Source organism: Calypte anna, chromosome 4, assembly GCF_003957555.1.
Source record: "Calypte anna isolate BGI_N300 chromosome 4, bCalAnn1_v1.p, whole genome shotgun sequence".
NCBI classification, from domain to species: domain Eukaryota; kingdom Metazoa; phylum Chordata; class Aves; order Apodiformes; family Trochilidae; genus Calypte; species Calypte anna.
The window spans coordinates 14,984,922-14,997,494 of record NC_044247.1 but is presented as its reverse complement, the minus strand read 5'-3'; the positions used below and the strand labels follow the sequence as shown (position 1 = coordinate 14,997,494).

At 46.7% G+C, this 12,573-nt stretch overlaps 1 protein-coding gene across 2 annotated transcripts; it reads right to left on the bottom strand.

Moving 5' to 3' along the window:
• Window positions 1-2,434: 2,434 nt before the first annotated feature.
• VBP1 (VHL binding protein 1) lies at window positions 2,435-12,343 on the bottom strand. 2 transcript variants are annotated; one of them, XM_030449311.1, is made up of 6 exons: window positions 12,220-12,343; window positions 7,832-7,956; window positions 6,834-6,900; window positions 6,288-6,386; window positions 4,459-4,597; window positions 2,435-3,644 (listed from the first exon to the last, which is right to left on the bottom strand). In XM_030449311.1, the coding sequence occupies exons 1-6, from the start codon at window positions 12,310-12,312 to the stop codon at window positions 3,574-3,576; spliced, it is 594 nt and encodes a 197-aa protein (XP_030305171.1). In that variant the 5' UTR covers window positions 12,313-12,343; the 3' UTR covers window positions 2,435-3,573. The 2 variants fall into 2 exon arrangements, with proteins under 2 accessions (XP_030305171.1, XP_030305170.1); XM_030449310.1 differs by lacking the exon at window positions 2,435-3,644 and adding an exon at window positions 4,035-4,168 and having other exon boundaries at window positions 4,414-4,597; window positions 12,220-12,320.
• Between the last annotated feature and the right edge of the window lie 230 nt (window positions 12,344-12,573).

The window sequence follows — 12,573 nt, the reverse complement described above, 5'->3', positions numbered from 1 at the left end:
TTGTCACAGCTATAGAGGCTATAAACAGCAAAAACTGTGCTTAAAACCCAGTAAATTCCAGTGGTGGTGAAGTTGAGCGCCCTGAAGATGGAAAAAAACCTAAAGTAAAATAAAATTTCTCTTTGCATAATCTCTTTTCAGGTAAGCAAAGCTGGAGAGGAGTGAGGCAGAGCATGCAGGGGTTGCTAGGAGCAGGTCTGTTGGTCACAGTATGACAAAGAGGTAGGAAAGGGTGAGTTTCTTCAGTCCACCAGGAAAGGGCTTTGGTCTGTCAGGGTCCAGCTGTCCAGGAGGTGAGAGGAGCTCTCCTGAAGGGAGAGTGAGGAGTTGGCTCCAATGGTGTTTTAGCAATAGGCAAGTGCTCTGATTCTCTGTGCAGGAACCTGACCAGCAGAGGAAAGATCACTTTTCATCAGACAACCAATATTTTGTGTAGTGGGTTTTGGATATTCCCCTTTACTGCTCCCAGAGAAAAGTTCCAGAAAGCCTGCAAGAGCAAATGCATTCAGGCCTTCAGAGAAAATGTTGGATTTAAAAATACAAGTGTCATAATTCTGAAGAGGAACAGTACAGGAGACCATGTACGCAGTCTTAACTACTTAGAGGTAATAAATGGCTATATTAAATGATAGAGAAATCATTATATACATCCTTTTCTAATTCCTTGCATTTTCTAGACAGGTTATTAAAATATAGGAACTGTAGATTCATCTGTACAAAATTTGGAATGTTTTTTCTAAGATAAAGAACTTATAGGATATGCTAAGAATTCTTTTCTAACAACTGGTTTTAATGCTTTGACTTCTAGTGCAAGAGAGATGTAGAGAAATCAGGTCAGACCCTTCACAGGAAAATGGGCAGGAACTTGGTCTTAAGACAAAAGGAAAGAAAAAAAAAAGGAAAAAAAAAAGGAAAAGGTAAATTTCTGTGGTCTCTACCACATGTTAAAAGCAATCTGCATGTTAGATTGAAATTGCTCAGAACCTCCGGAATAAAAGCATCCTATACACTGTCCTAGCTTTCTGTTATGCACTGTAATGAAATGTGAAATTACTGCTGTATTTAGCTGTCTGTATGTGATTGACTGAAAATATGCTTGTATGTAGCAAAATGGTTACCATGTGATAATGTGAAATTCAAAACTTGTAAAGAAACTTTGGTGGTTTTTTTTTTTTAATTTTTTTCCCCCTCTCCATGTTTTACCAGTGAGCTCTTGACCACCCAAACCTCTCCAGTACCCCAGGCAGGCAGCTGTATATATACCTGTATATATACCTGTGTATAACAGGCACCTGCAGCAGCCTCCACTGGGCATTTTCTTCTGCAGGCCACTCCTTAGATCATCACAGCTGCCAGGGGAAGAAACAGAGCAACTACAGGAACCCTGCCTGCCCTAAACCAAACCAACCCCAAACAACCCCCCTGCTCTCTGCAGCTGCAGCCAAACCCAGGCCCTTGTCCCTCCAGGAGGCCACTGGGTCACAGCTCCTGCCCATTAACCTGTTCTAACTCAGCCTGCCCAGCCAAGGATGGAGCAATGCTGGACAAGGACAGCTCATAGGGAAGTCTGAGTTCTTGTTTAGAAGCTGTGGGGGTTTTATTTACTTGGCATCAATGAAAAAAAAAACCCACAAACACCCAAACCAAGCAATGGTGGCCACAGCCATCTCCCCCCCCTCCCCCCGCACAGGCCAGGTACCTTTAGTGCCTAGGGAGCAATTCCTGCTGGAATTCTGTCCCCTCTCCCTGTCCCACCCCCATGCCCAGCATTAGGTCACTGGGAGTTGCACACAGGGCTCATTTTGCTGGTTCAGAAATGCTGAACTCATCATTGCATTGTGCACAACAAAGGGAGGCGAGTGCTGCCTTAGGAGCAGCCAGAGGGAAGGGGGGGGGGGGGGCTTCAGCCTGTTGGGATCTCATTAAATCCAAATTGAAGAGAAAATTGCAAGAGAAATCAGGACGTGTTTGCAGCTGCCTTTCCTGTTGCTGATGATGCTCTTAAAAAAGCAGAGAAGGAGCCTGGGCAGTCCCACCTGCAGCTGGGTGCAGATCCCTGCTCCCAGGGATCCACCAGATCCAGACCTGAAGGCACCGGGTATGGAAAGGGAGGGAGGAGCCCAGCCCGGGTGCTGCCCCGGGACCAGGGGTAAGGATTGACCTGCAGCTCTTCTTGTGCAGCCACAGGGTGGTTAAATCCATTGCTGGTATTCACCAGCTGAGAACTGCTGACTCACACTCCCTGCTCCACTCCAGCCAGGATTCAGCAGCTTCTCATCTCTGCTGCTTCAACTGAATTTTTTCATCCCCCTGACACCAGTTAAAGGAGAGAAACATTATTTAAAAAAAAATTTAAAAAGAAAAAAAATCACACATAATTTTCCTGCTTTTCTCCCACAAAGAAAGATGGACAAAAACAGGTGTTTGCCACAACTGTTTAGTTTTACTATTTTAATATCATGAAATAAAAGTACAAAAAATTTACAGGTATATTGTTTCTTACATGAAGATCAAACAGTTAACAGTTGCATTTATTTTGCAGCAGAACCTGTATTCTCAGTCACAGAATGTGAATATTAGCCACTGACATCACCACTGAGCATTTCATCTTAGAAAGAAACTGCAGAGGTAAAAGGCAACAATCTTGCAAGGCTTCGGAAGAACCAAAAAATAAAATTAGAAAAAAAATAATAATAATTCCAGCTGTGAACACCAGAAGTCATGCTTCAGTAACCCACCCTCATCTAATGCAGGTTTCACCACCTGGGAGGCTGTGAGTGTTAAGACACTGGAAGTGGACACCTTGTCTAAGGGGTGGTTATAGGGGGCTGTTCTTTACAGGGTACTTTGGGGTCCCTGTTGAACACACCCTGCAAAAGGAAGCAGCGTGTGCACATGTATGAAAAAGGAGGGGGTGAGATCACCTGCAGCCCTGGCATGGCTTGTGCTGTGTCCTCCCTTCACCACTCTGAAGACAAAGTCACAAATTGTATGTAAAGTGCTGAGAGTTCACTAACAGGCAGTTAACTAACCCATAACTGTTCCAAACACATTTATCCAAAGTGGATACCCAGGAATGCTTCCAGGTTGATGCTGCCAATTAACTGACTGAGACAAAATCCAAGACTTCACTGTATATTATTTTTTTTTCTGTTTCTCAGACCATTACAGCTGCCATGTCTTCCCAGCCCGAGGTGAGTGTGACTCCACCAGCTGTGCAGAGGTGAAAAAATAAACCCTGGCAATACCTGACCCTGCTAAGATGTCAGCTCCATTTCACACATGTCCCTCAACTTTTCAGGTAGAAATTTATTTATGACAGACTGGCCTGATCAAAAAGCTGCTTCCTTTGCTGGACTGGGTGGTGCCTTTTCAAATAATTCATCTCATGAAGCATGCATGAAACCAAATTTTGAGCTTACAAATAAATAAAGTGGTGCTCACCATCAGTTTTTATATATTTTACCATTTGCTGAAATGCTTAAAGTAACTCAGTCCCTTAAGAATGAATTTTTTGGGGGTGTTTAAATAAAAAATATTTGGAAATTGAAACCACATTTAAAACTGGCAAAACTATGCTTTGTTTTTAGAAGGGTCTTGCTTGTTTCTTCTCTTTACATCCCAATTATAAACTCTAGCCATATCTGAGGGTGTGGAATTAAGGAAACAGCTCAAGTATTCAGAAAATTAAAAAAAAAAGAGGAAAGCAAGTTATAGAGTTGGCCACACATCACTTACAGAAACCCTTTAATGAAAGAGCTGACCTGGTGCAAGGGTACAACACCCAGGAATACCCCTGTTAGTTGTACTTAGAGGTCTCTGATTGCAGTCAACATGCTGTATTTGCCTACTCCAGGCATCCAAAGGTTCTTGCAGCACTAAGATATCCTAAGAATCAACTTTAAAAAACAAGTAGCTGGGCCCTGATTTACAAAATCTCACACTTCTGTTGACATCTGCCCTCACCACTGAAATACTTTTGAAGTAGGAAGCTTAAAAAACCCCAAACAACTGCAACCCCCCCCCCAGGAGGTGTTTCATGATAGTAGAAAGAAATACAAAAAAAGTCAGGCAGTGCCTACACCAGCTCCAGGCTTGTGCTGCTGGGAGAAGATGCCAGTGGCAGCTGAAGGATGAGCAGGAGCCTGAGGAACAACACTGCTGTGCTCTGGGGAGGAAAGGGAGAGTCACCTGGCTGTGAAATGGCCTCTTGGCCATCATCCCTCAGCACCCACCCATCCTTCCAGAGGGTTTCCTGGGGACCCAGTCCCCAGCAGGAGCTTTGCTGCATCTAACCCAGCAACCCCCAGCTGGACACTGCAAACAAAGCATCCCCTTTCACTGCTGGCAGAGGTTAAGCCCCTCAAGTCAGTCAGTCTGAAGATAAAAATATGTCAGGAAGTTGGTAATTACCTGCTGACACACACCTCTGCCCCTGCAAAGAAACAGAAAGGATACTGACTTCTGTAGTGGTGAACTGATCTCTGAGAAAATCCAGCTCTTCCTCTAGAAGATCAAGGTTTCTTGTGGCTGTTGACAAATTCTTCTCTAACAGAGCCTGAGCTTCATCAATATCATATTCAAGCATCACATTGGCCTAAAAAAGAAAAAAAAAAAAAAGAAAAAAAAAAGGCTGCTACTCTTGCATTGTGAGGAATAAGCCCTAACAGGCTTACTTCAGGCTTTTGCTTATCACATTAACAAAAGGCTCTCCTGACAGGCCAAGAGAACAAGCTTTAGGGATGAGCAATGCCAGAATCCACTTGGGGCCTCCACCACTTCACTAACATAGCAAATAATCCCTTTAGTGACTTTTAAAAGGTTCTCTTCCCATTGCTAAGCAACAAGGGGTTTCTCTCCCTGTGGACTGCACTCAGCCTTTCAGGGCTCAGTATCTCATCTCCCCCTTATGTGCACAGGGAGAGACTTCACCTTGCCCAGCACTCACACAACTCCAGAAACATTTTGTGTTGGGTTCAAGATTAATGGCACTGCTTGTTAACCACAAGTGTTGCAGGCATTTAAAGATCCAGGTATAAAAGCCCTGTCCCACACCAGGGTGGTTTTTAATCTACAAATCTTTATCTCCCTAAGAAGCTGCCACAGGAAGAGATAAAAGAGCAGCACCAAGGGAAGAAGCAGCAGTGAAGCTCTGTCCCACTCAAGAACTGTGTGCTGAGCACATTCTGCTCATCAGACATGATCCCAGGGAGCTGCAAGATACCCAGAGCTGCAAGAGGGAGAGAAATCCTTCCTCTTCTTCTAAAATAACTGGAAGCATTATTTCCCCAGTAACAGCTGTATCTGTAGCCCAAGGTGCAGACTGTCAGCAAAAAGGAGGATCAAAGCAGAAGGCCAAGAACACCTGGATATAATAAAGTGCTTGTGGCTGTGGCATTCCTGACAGCTTTTCTGTATGAACCAGCAACAGGATGAACCTTCTCTGATATTCTGTTACAAAATAAACCTGGGCTGCTCCATGCAAGTCTGTATTTTTGTTAAGAGTCTCCTGAAAGCAGCAAGTATCAGATAAATCTTCTCTTTTTAGGATAGGAAAAAAAGCAGGAGAGGTTGGGAGTAACTGCCCAGTCAGCCTGGATGCTGCATGTGTCAACAGTTTCTTTCCTAACCAAGGGGTTTTGTTTGGCAGCCAACACAGGGAACATCTGGGATACAGGAGTCCCAAAATAAACACCACCAGGTTATCTCCACGTAGAAGGAAGCCTGAACACAAAACATCCCAACCTGGTGTGGTTTAAGTGCTTAGAAACCTGTGCTCTTGAGCTCTGATCCCTCCAGACTCTAGCACAAATCCTACTTGAAATGCAGGCAGGTACCTGCCAGGAACTGAAATCCCATCTTTCCCTGAATGTGTGCATGAAAAGGGAAAGAGGGATGCTAAATACCAGTAACAGCAGATGGGAAGCCAGCTGCCAAACTGAGTTATTTTGCTGCCCATCCCAGGGCAATGCTGGATGGTTACCTGAACCATGAGGAAGTGGTCAGGAAACCATTCAGGAAATGTTTTTTGGAAGGGCCAATCCAGCACAATGACAATTCTCTGATGTCTTACTGTCCAGGCACCAAACAGAATCAAACACAAAACCTTCACTAACACCTTGGAACTGTCTTGCCAGGTTGGCCCTGCTGGGAGGCCACAGCTCCACAAGTGGGCAGAAATAAATCTGGAGCCACAAGGAGCAGAGGAGAGACAGCAACAAGCAGTGTCCTTCATCAGCCTTTTGGAAATGATTTAAAGTTTCAGAGAAAAGTTCCATTTTACTTACCCCCAACCACAAACAAACTTTATCTGTAGGAGGAACTGAAGCTTTGCAGTAGAGATTATCTGCCAATAAAAATCTGGTTTCCATTGGATGTGTGGAATCCTTAAGACAAATGATAAAACTTAGAATTGCTATTTTCACTGGAAACTTGTGTCACAGACATAAAACTTACAGTAAAGAGCACACTTCTACTTTTTGCCATTGATACAGTATTAACTTTAGTAGAACTCTACAGATTTTTACTTCAAGTTAGAGCTCCCAGGATAAAGCAGTTTAAAAAGATGTATTTAAAAATTATACAGAAATCTCTATAAAGATCAAAGTCAACACTTGGCTGCAATCCATACACTATTAAAAGTGAAGCTTGCATTACAAATATTGTTTTTTTTTAACCAGCTTTCAAAAAGTACTACATACCTTTAAAAACAATTCTGATATTTATAAAGGCATATTAAGTGTGCTCTCCAAAACATTTCTTGCAATGTGTTCTGTTAGGGTGGAAAGGCAGTTAGCTTTTCTCATACTCAGTAGATATTCAAAATAATTTACCTTTTTCTTCTGCATGTGTTTTAAAATTTCTAATGTCTGTTTAATTTCAGGAATCTGACTTTTTAGCCTGTGAATTAACAACAGTCATAATTTATTATTTGACAGAGACACAAGATTTCCTACACAAGTGATCAGTCTTATTACACAATCCAACCTCCATTTTCAAACTTGAAACTCATAACATCTTTCCAGACTTGAAAGCCATGGTAATTAAAGACACCTCAGCTACAGCTTCACCCTTTATCCCACTGAGTGAGGCTCACTGGTTTCCTGAGTAATACACCCAGCTTTATAACTGGAGCAAAACCAGTACCAGATGCCTCTTTGCTACACTGGCAGATTTTTGCATATTTCTGATCTCTTCCAAGGGAAACCTCAGCAGAAATACAGATTAAAACCACTGTAGGGAAAAAAAACCAAACCAACAACCTGAAGTGTGCTTCTTCTGAGGGCCACAAACTATTCTAACAGTTTAGAGCTACAAGACTGGGTCCTGTTAAAACAAAAGCTCTCTCTCCAGAATCAAAGGCATCCCCTCCACCACCCCCACCCAGCCTTCCAGGCTGCCCTCCTCTGGGAGAGGAGGAGGGATATTTCTTAACAAAAGAAGTTTAAGTAAAATATCACTTGAAGCTTTGATTTCAGTTTTTAAAAATTTGCCTCTCACTTCAGATCAAGGCTGAAGAGAGGAGATGAGTAAACCAGGAGTTACAGCTTGATACAACAGTCATTGGACAGAAATGGATTCTTACTGACACTACGCTGACAGAATTAAGAGATGACAGCAGTACTTTTTGGCCTTAAAGGCTGAGGATCAATTCAGCAATACTGTAAATTCTTTTGCATGTAATTCTGAGGAAAAGACAAAAAAAAACAAAACAGCTGGGCTTTCCTGAAAGTCCTGCAACTATTACTTTTTAAATATTTATTTTAAATAGTTGGGTTTTTTTATAGAACTATGGTAAACATTTCCCAATTCTGCAAAAATTATGACTTACCTCCTTTTCTTTTGAGCAAGATTAAGTTCCAAAAATTTATACTTCTGATACTGCTCATCCAACTTCTTAAGAACTACATCTGCTGTCTCATTTCCAGGCTGTTTCATAAAAGAATCTACATCTTCCTTTAGGGGGAGAAAGAAACCCTCAGTGTTAGAAGAACTGACAGCAATCCTGGACACACTCATGCTTTCATCTATGGTGAGAGGGATCCATAAGCAAACAAACCTCTTTTTCTGGAGTGATGTACAAAATAATTGTTTTCCCTTTCTCAGTCACCTTTTCACTTCACTTCCCTCTCCCTTCCCTCCCCCCCCCCCCTTTTTTTTCCCCTTTTAGTAGGGAACTACAGAATAGGTGCAAGGATGATTTCCTACCCATATTTTCCAGCACCTTGTTCGTGGTGCTTTGAAGTCCTGGCCAATGTCAAGTGTCACCCAAGAGGGATGGATGTCCTTGGACCATGGCTAAACCTTGGTTTCCTGTCTGCAGAGCAGGGATAACACTTCCCTGTGGCTAAGCAGATTATGAGCTATTCAGGATAAGACTGAGGAAGGAAAAGAATCATGGCCTGAGCAAGCAAGTTGTGGCAGAGCAAGAGGAAAAGAGAGGTATCTGCTCAGGCAGGCTTTGAGGCAGTAACCAGCTGCTGCTCTTCCAAAGCTCCTTCTCCAGTCAGCAGGAAGCCATGGAAGCCTCCAGAGAACAATTCCAGCCAGTCCTGCCAGCACCTGGAAAAAACACCAGAGAAGCCAGGCCTGAGCAGGCAAGGACACTGCCCTCTGCCTGAGCACTGACCTCTGCAGCTGCCTCCTCCAGACTCCTGGAAGTGTTCATCTGCCTGTGGGCAACATTCTCGGTCTCATGAAAGGGGCAGAGAGCAACCACACCTTTGTGACCTTGACAATTACCTACTTTGAGATGACCACACTCATCCAACTGAGGCCATTCTGTCCTTACTTGTCTACATAGCTCTGGAAAACTCAACACAAGCCCATCAGAGGCTTCTCCAGCTTCTCCTTTTTAACTAGGTGCTTCCATTCCAGGAGTTCCACACCAGGAAAAGACTGGGATACATTCCTAAAGCAGCACCAGACATAGAGCTGCCTGCCTTCCTCATGACTCCTAAACTCTCTTGGCTAAAGAGACTTCCAACAAAATCACTGAGCCTGGCAAGAAGTCATTCTCTTGCCTTGGCTTTAAGGAAATCTGCAGGAGAAATAGGAACTCTGCAGCAGGATTCAGCAGGCAGCATCATCCAGGTGGTACTGCAGCACTCAAGAGCCCTCATTTCAGATGAGCTGCCTGAGGAACACCTTGAGCTACCTCAGACAGCTTAACAAGAGGCATTCCTGCTTCCTGATGAAGCCTCTAGAGAAGCTTTAATAAAAAAACCCCAAGGATCAGATTCAGGTAAGTGCTGCAGAAATGAGGCCTGGGAATGTTCTGAAATGAAACTTTGTGGGAGCTGTTGTTCTGCTCCTATGAACCACTCAAGACAGAAGGAAAAAGCAGGTGGGCAACAACTCACCCCACACACTGCCTGGCAGCCCAGCTCCACCTCAGCCAACACCTCTGGGTAAGAGATCAGACAGAACCCAAACCCTCCTAAAACAAAGACACTGAGAAATGACTCCAGGCCCTCCTGTACTGGTGATCTCCTCCCACTACAGGATGCCCCAGGAAGGCTCAGATTTATCACCCAGGTCTCCTGCAACTTCCAAGTCCTGCTGGTTGGGCTTCTGGCCCATCTCACCCCACTGCAAGGCTGAGGCATGGTCCCTTTGTAGGTGAGGTGGGCACAAATGCCATCAGGATCCCTGCTTCCTGGTGCATCATGCAGCATCTCAACTCCAGAATTACCTTCCAGGATCTCCAAGGACCTGCCAAAACTCATCTCTATCTTTTTAAGATTAAAATCCACTGACAAAACACCACTGCTGGATCCCATAAAGGTAGGGCAGTCTTTGCAAACTTCAAACACTCTTTAAAAGCCCTGAACCAGAGCAGGAATTCACATTCCTGTGTTTATCCTTGGGGTGCTGACCCAAATGAAGAGCTGCAGGCACATCAGCACCTAGGGGCATATCCAGAGGTGTCTAAAGGGACAGTTCCAGATTTGCATCCCCATCTTCCCACTCACGTGCATGCTAGAGAAGGGGAAGAACAACATCTCACTGGGAGACATCTGGACAACAGCTCAAAAAAACCCCAACAAACCAGAGTTGAAAGTTCTGTTTGGAATGGGTTCTAAACTCCAGGGAAAACCTTAATGTCACCTGGAATCCAAAGGGGCAATGCCCAAGAAAAGGTCCCCACCATCAACTGTCTGAGAAGCCTCTACAGAACGAAGATTTAAAGTAAAAGTAAAAGTAAATCTCTGACTCTCTGGAGCCAGATTCACAGTGAGCTGCCCACGTAGCATGTGGTAGTGCATCATGGTTCTGAAACAGACACCTATCTTCTGGGGAGGAAAAAAACCCACAAAACTGGTACTAAAACCTACCCCCAGGACACTGATGTTTTCACTTTGTGGGGCAGAACAGAAACTTCTCAGCATATGCTGAGTAAAAGAAACTCCATCTTAACATCTACATCCAAGTGCTCCAAGATCACCCCTGAGGATCTCCTCTGCAGAGACACCTGATCACAACACCTCTCAACACTGAGAATGAGGGAACTTCAGTGGGTTTCAGAGCCAGACCAAAAGTTATGAAGAACTGAAGCAAAGCACAGAACTAAACCACAGCCCCCAGAGCCCCCCAGGTGACAAAGCAAAGCATGTGAGATACTTCAGACATAAGTATCAAGAGGGAACAACATGGAACCACCACCATGAAACTGAGGGATGTGACAGACACCCTCAAAGTGTCCCCCATCTCCCTGCCAGCTGCCACCTCCTCTGGAGGCTCAGCACACACCATGGGTTCTCCTCCATCACAGTGACCCTTTCCTTTCACTCCAGTCTAAGTGTCCCCCAGGGGAAGGCAGGAAGGCAGCCACAGGCAGCAGTGGATTCACATCCCAGCAGGATTCACCTGACAACCAAAAACTGTTAAAGAAGCTGAAAGAAACAGCAGGATCTGGCTGTGCTGGAGGCAAGCACACTGTGCCTGCAGGATCAGGACCTACACCATGTAGGTAACACAGGCACTGGCAGGGACACCAGAACAGGAGGGACATCAGTTTATCCCAGACAAAGATCAGCAATGGGGATTTTAAAGTCCAAGAAAATGGCAGTCACACAGCAGCACAACGAAGTGTTCAGAACAGATGTCCCCTGTTTCAAGCTAGTATCAAGGCAGCCAGGTGCAGCCAGTCTGATCAATACTTATTGATCAGATGAACTAAAGCAGTGATCAAGAGAGGACACCAAGTGTCAGCTCAGAGCAGAGAGTGCTCAACAGGGAATTCTGACATTGCATCAATGCATAAAGTGGATGAATTCTTTTCAGCAAGTCAACAGAATCACTAAATGCTTGGTGCATTCTCTGTGCATGCACTTTCTGCTGTCAGAGAAACAAGTCCAGCCTGCTGGCCCACAGACAGGCTGGTTTTTTGTTTTTTTTTTTGTTTTGTTTTGTTTTCTATTTCGATAAGCCAGGAAACCCAGTTGGACACCACAGTCACTTCTGGAGATTGGTTCTGCCCAACAACCAAGCACCAGACTGCGAGGGGAGAAGCAGGGAGAGGCGCTGGAAGTGCTGAGAGTTGTGCTTTGTGCAGGAGGAGCCCTCACAGGGAGCCATCCTGGGGATGTAGAGGGGAGGGAGAGCTCATTCCTAACCTGCTCCTCACTGGCAGCCGAGTCGGCCAATGAAATAATCCGATAACGCTCAAAAAAAAGGCATTTCAGCTGCCTACAAAGCAGAATCGTGTTTAATAACACCGAGACAGCCTGGAAATACAGCACCTCACCCCTCAGGGCGAACCAGCCGCCTCCCCACCCCCGGGGCTCAGGACTCTGCCCGGTGGGGAGGGATGAGAAGCGGGGATGCCTCAGGACGAGCCCGGCGGAGGCCGCAGGGCCCGTGGAACAAACCCTGGGAGCGGGCGGCCCGGGAGAGCGGCGGGAGAGGAGGGGATGGGGAGAGAGGGGAAGGGAGGGGAAAGGAGGGGAAGGGAAGGGAGAGCCCCCCCGGCTCCACCGCTTCGGCATCCCGCGCTCAGCCCCGCAGCCCGGTCGGGGCGGGCCGTGAGGGGCGGGCGGGCTCTGAGGAGCAGCCCCACCGCCCTCCCCGCCGCCCGCGCCCCCTCAGGCACCGCCCGCCCGCCAGGCCGCGGCCCCGCCGCAGGTGCCGCCTCACAGGGACGGGCCCGGCCGCCGGAGCGCAGCAGCCCCCGCACCCCTCCCCAGGCACCCGCCGCGTGGCGGAGCCGCCGCTCACCACGAAAACCGCCTCGGGGATGCCGAGGGGGCCGCGCTTCTCGCCCGCCGCCACCCCGCCGCTCCCCGTCTCGCTGCTGGTGGCCGCCGCCATCTTGGGGAAGGGACGGTGCGCGCGCGGCCTTCGCCGGGAGGCGGGAACGTTGCGTCGGGCGTCAGCGCAGAGCGCCTCTGCGCCCATTGGCTGCCGGGATTTGAGTGACGCGGTGACGCGGAGGCGCAGGGTAATCCGATAGGCGGAGGAGAGCGGAGGGCGGGGCGATGACCGCTCAGGCACCTCCCATTGGCGGGCGGGTGCAGGGGGCGGGGCTCAGCCCCGCGGGGAGCTGCGGAGGGTCCGGCGGGGCAGCCGCGC

Coding starts and splice junctions, on each gene's coding strand:
- VBP1 (XM_030449310.1), bottom strand. CDS start 12,312: ATGGCGGCGGCCACCAGCAGCGAGACGGGGAGCGGCGGGGTGGCGGCG. Junction 7,957..12,219: donor TCCCCGAGGCGGTTTTCGTG/GTGAGCGGCGGC, acceptor CTCCCCCTAAAG/GAAGATGTAGATTCTTTTAT. Junction 4,169..4,413: donor GCAGAGGTGTGTGTCAGCAG/GTAATTACCAAC, acceptor TTTCCTCCCCAG/AGCACAGCAGTGTTGTTCCT.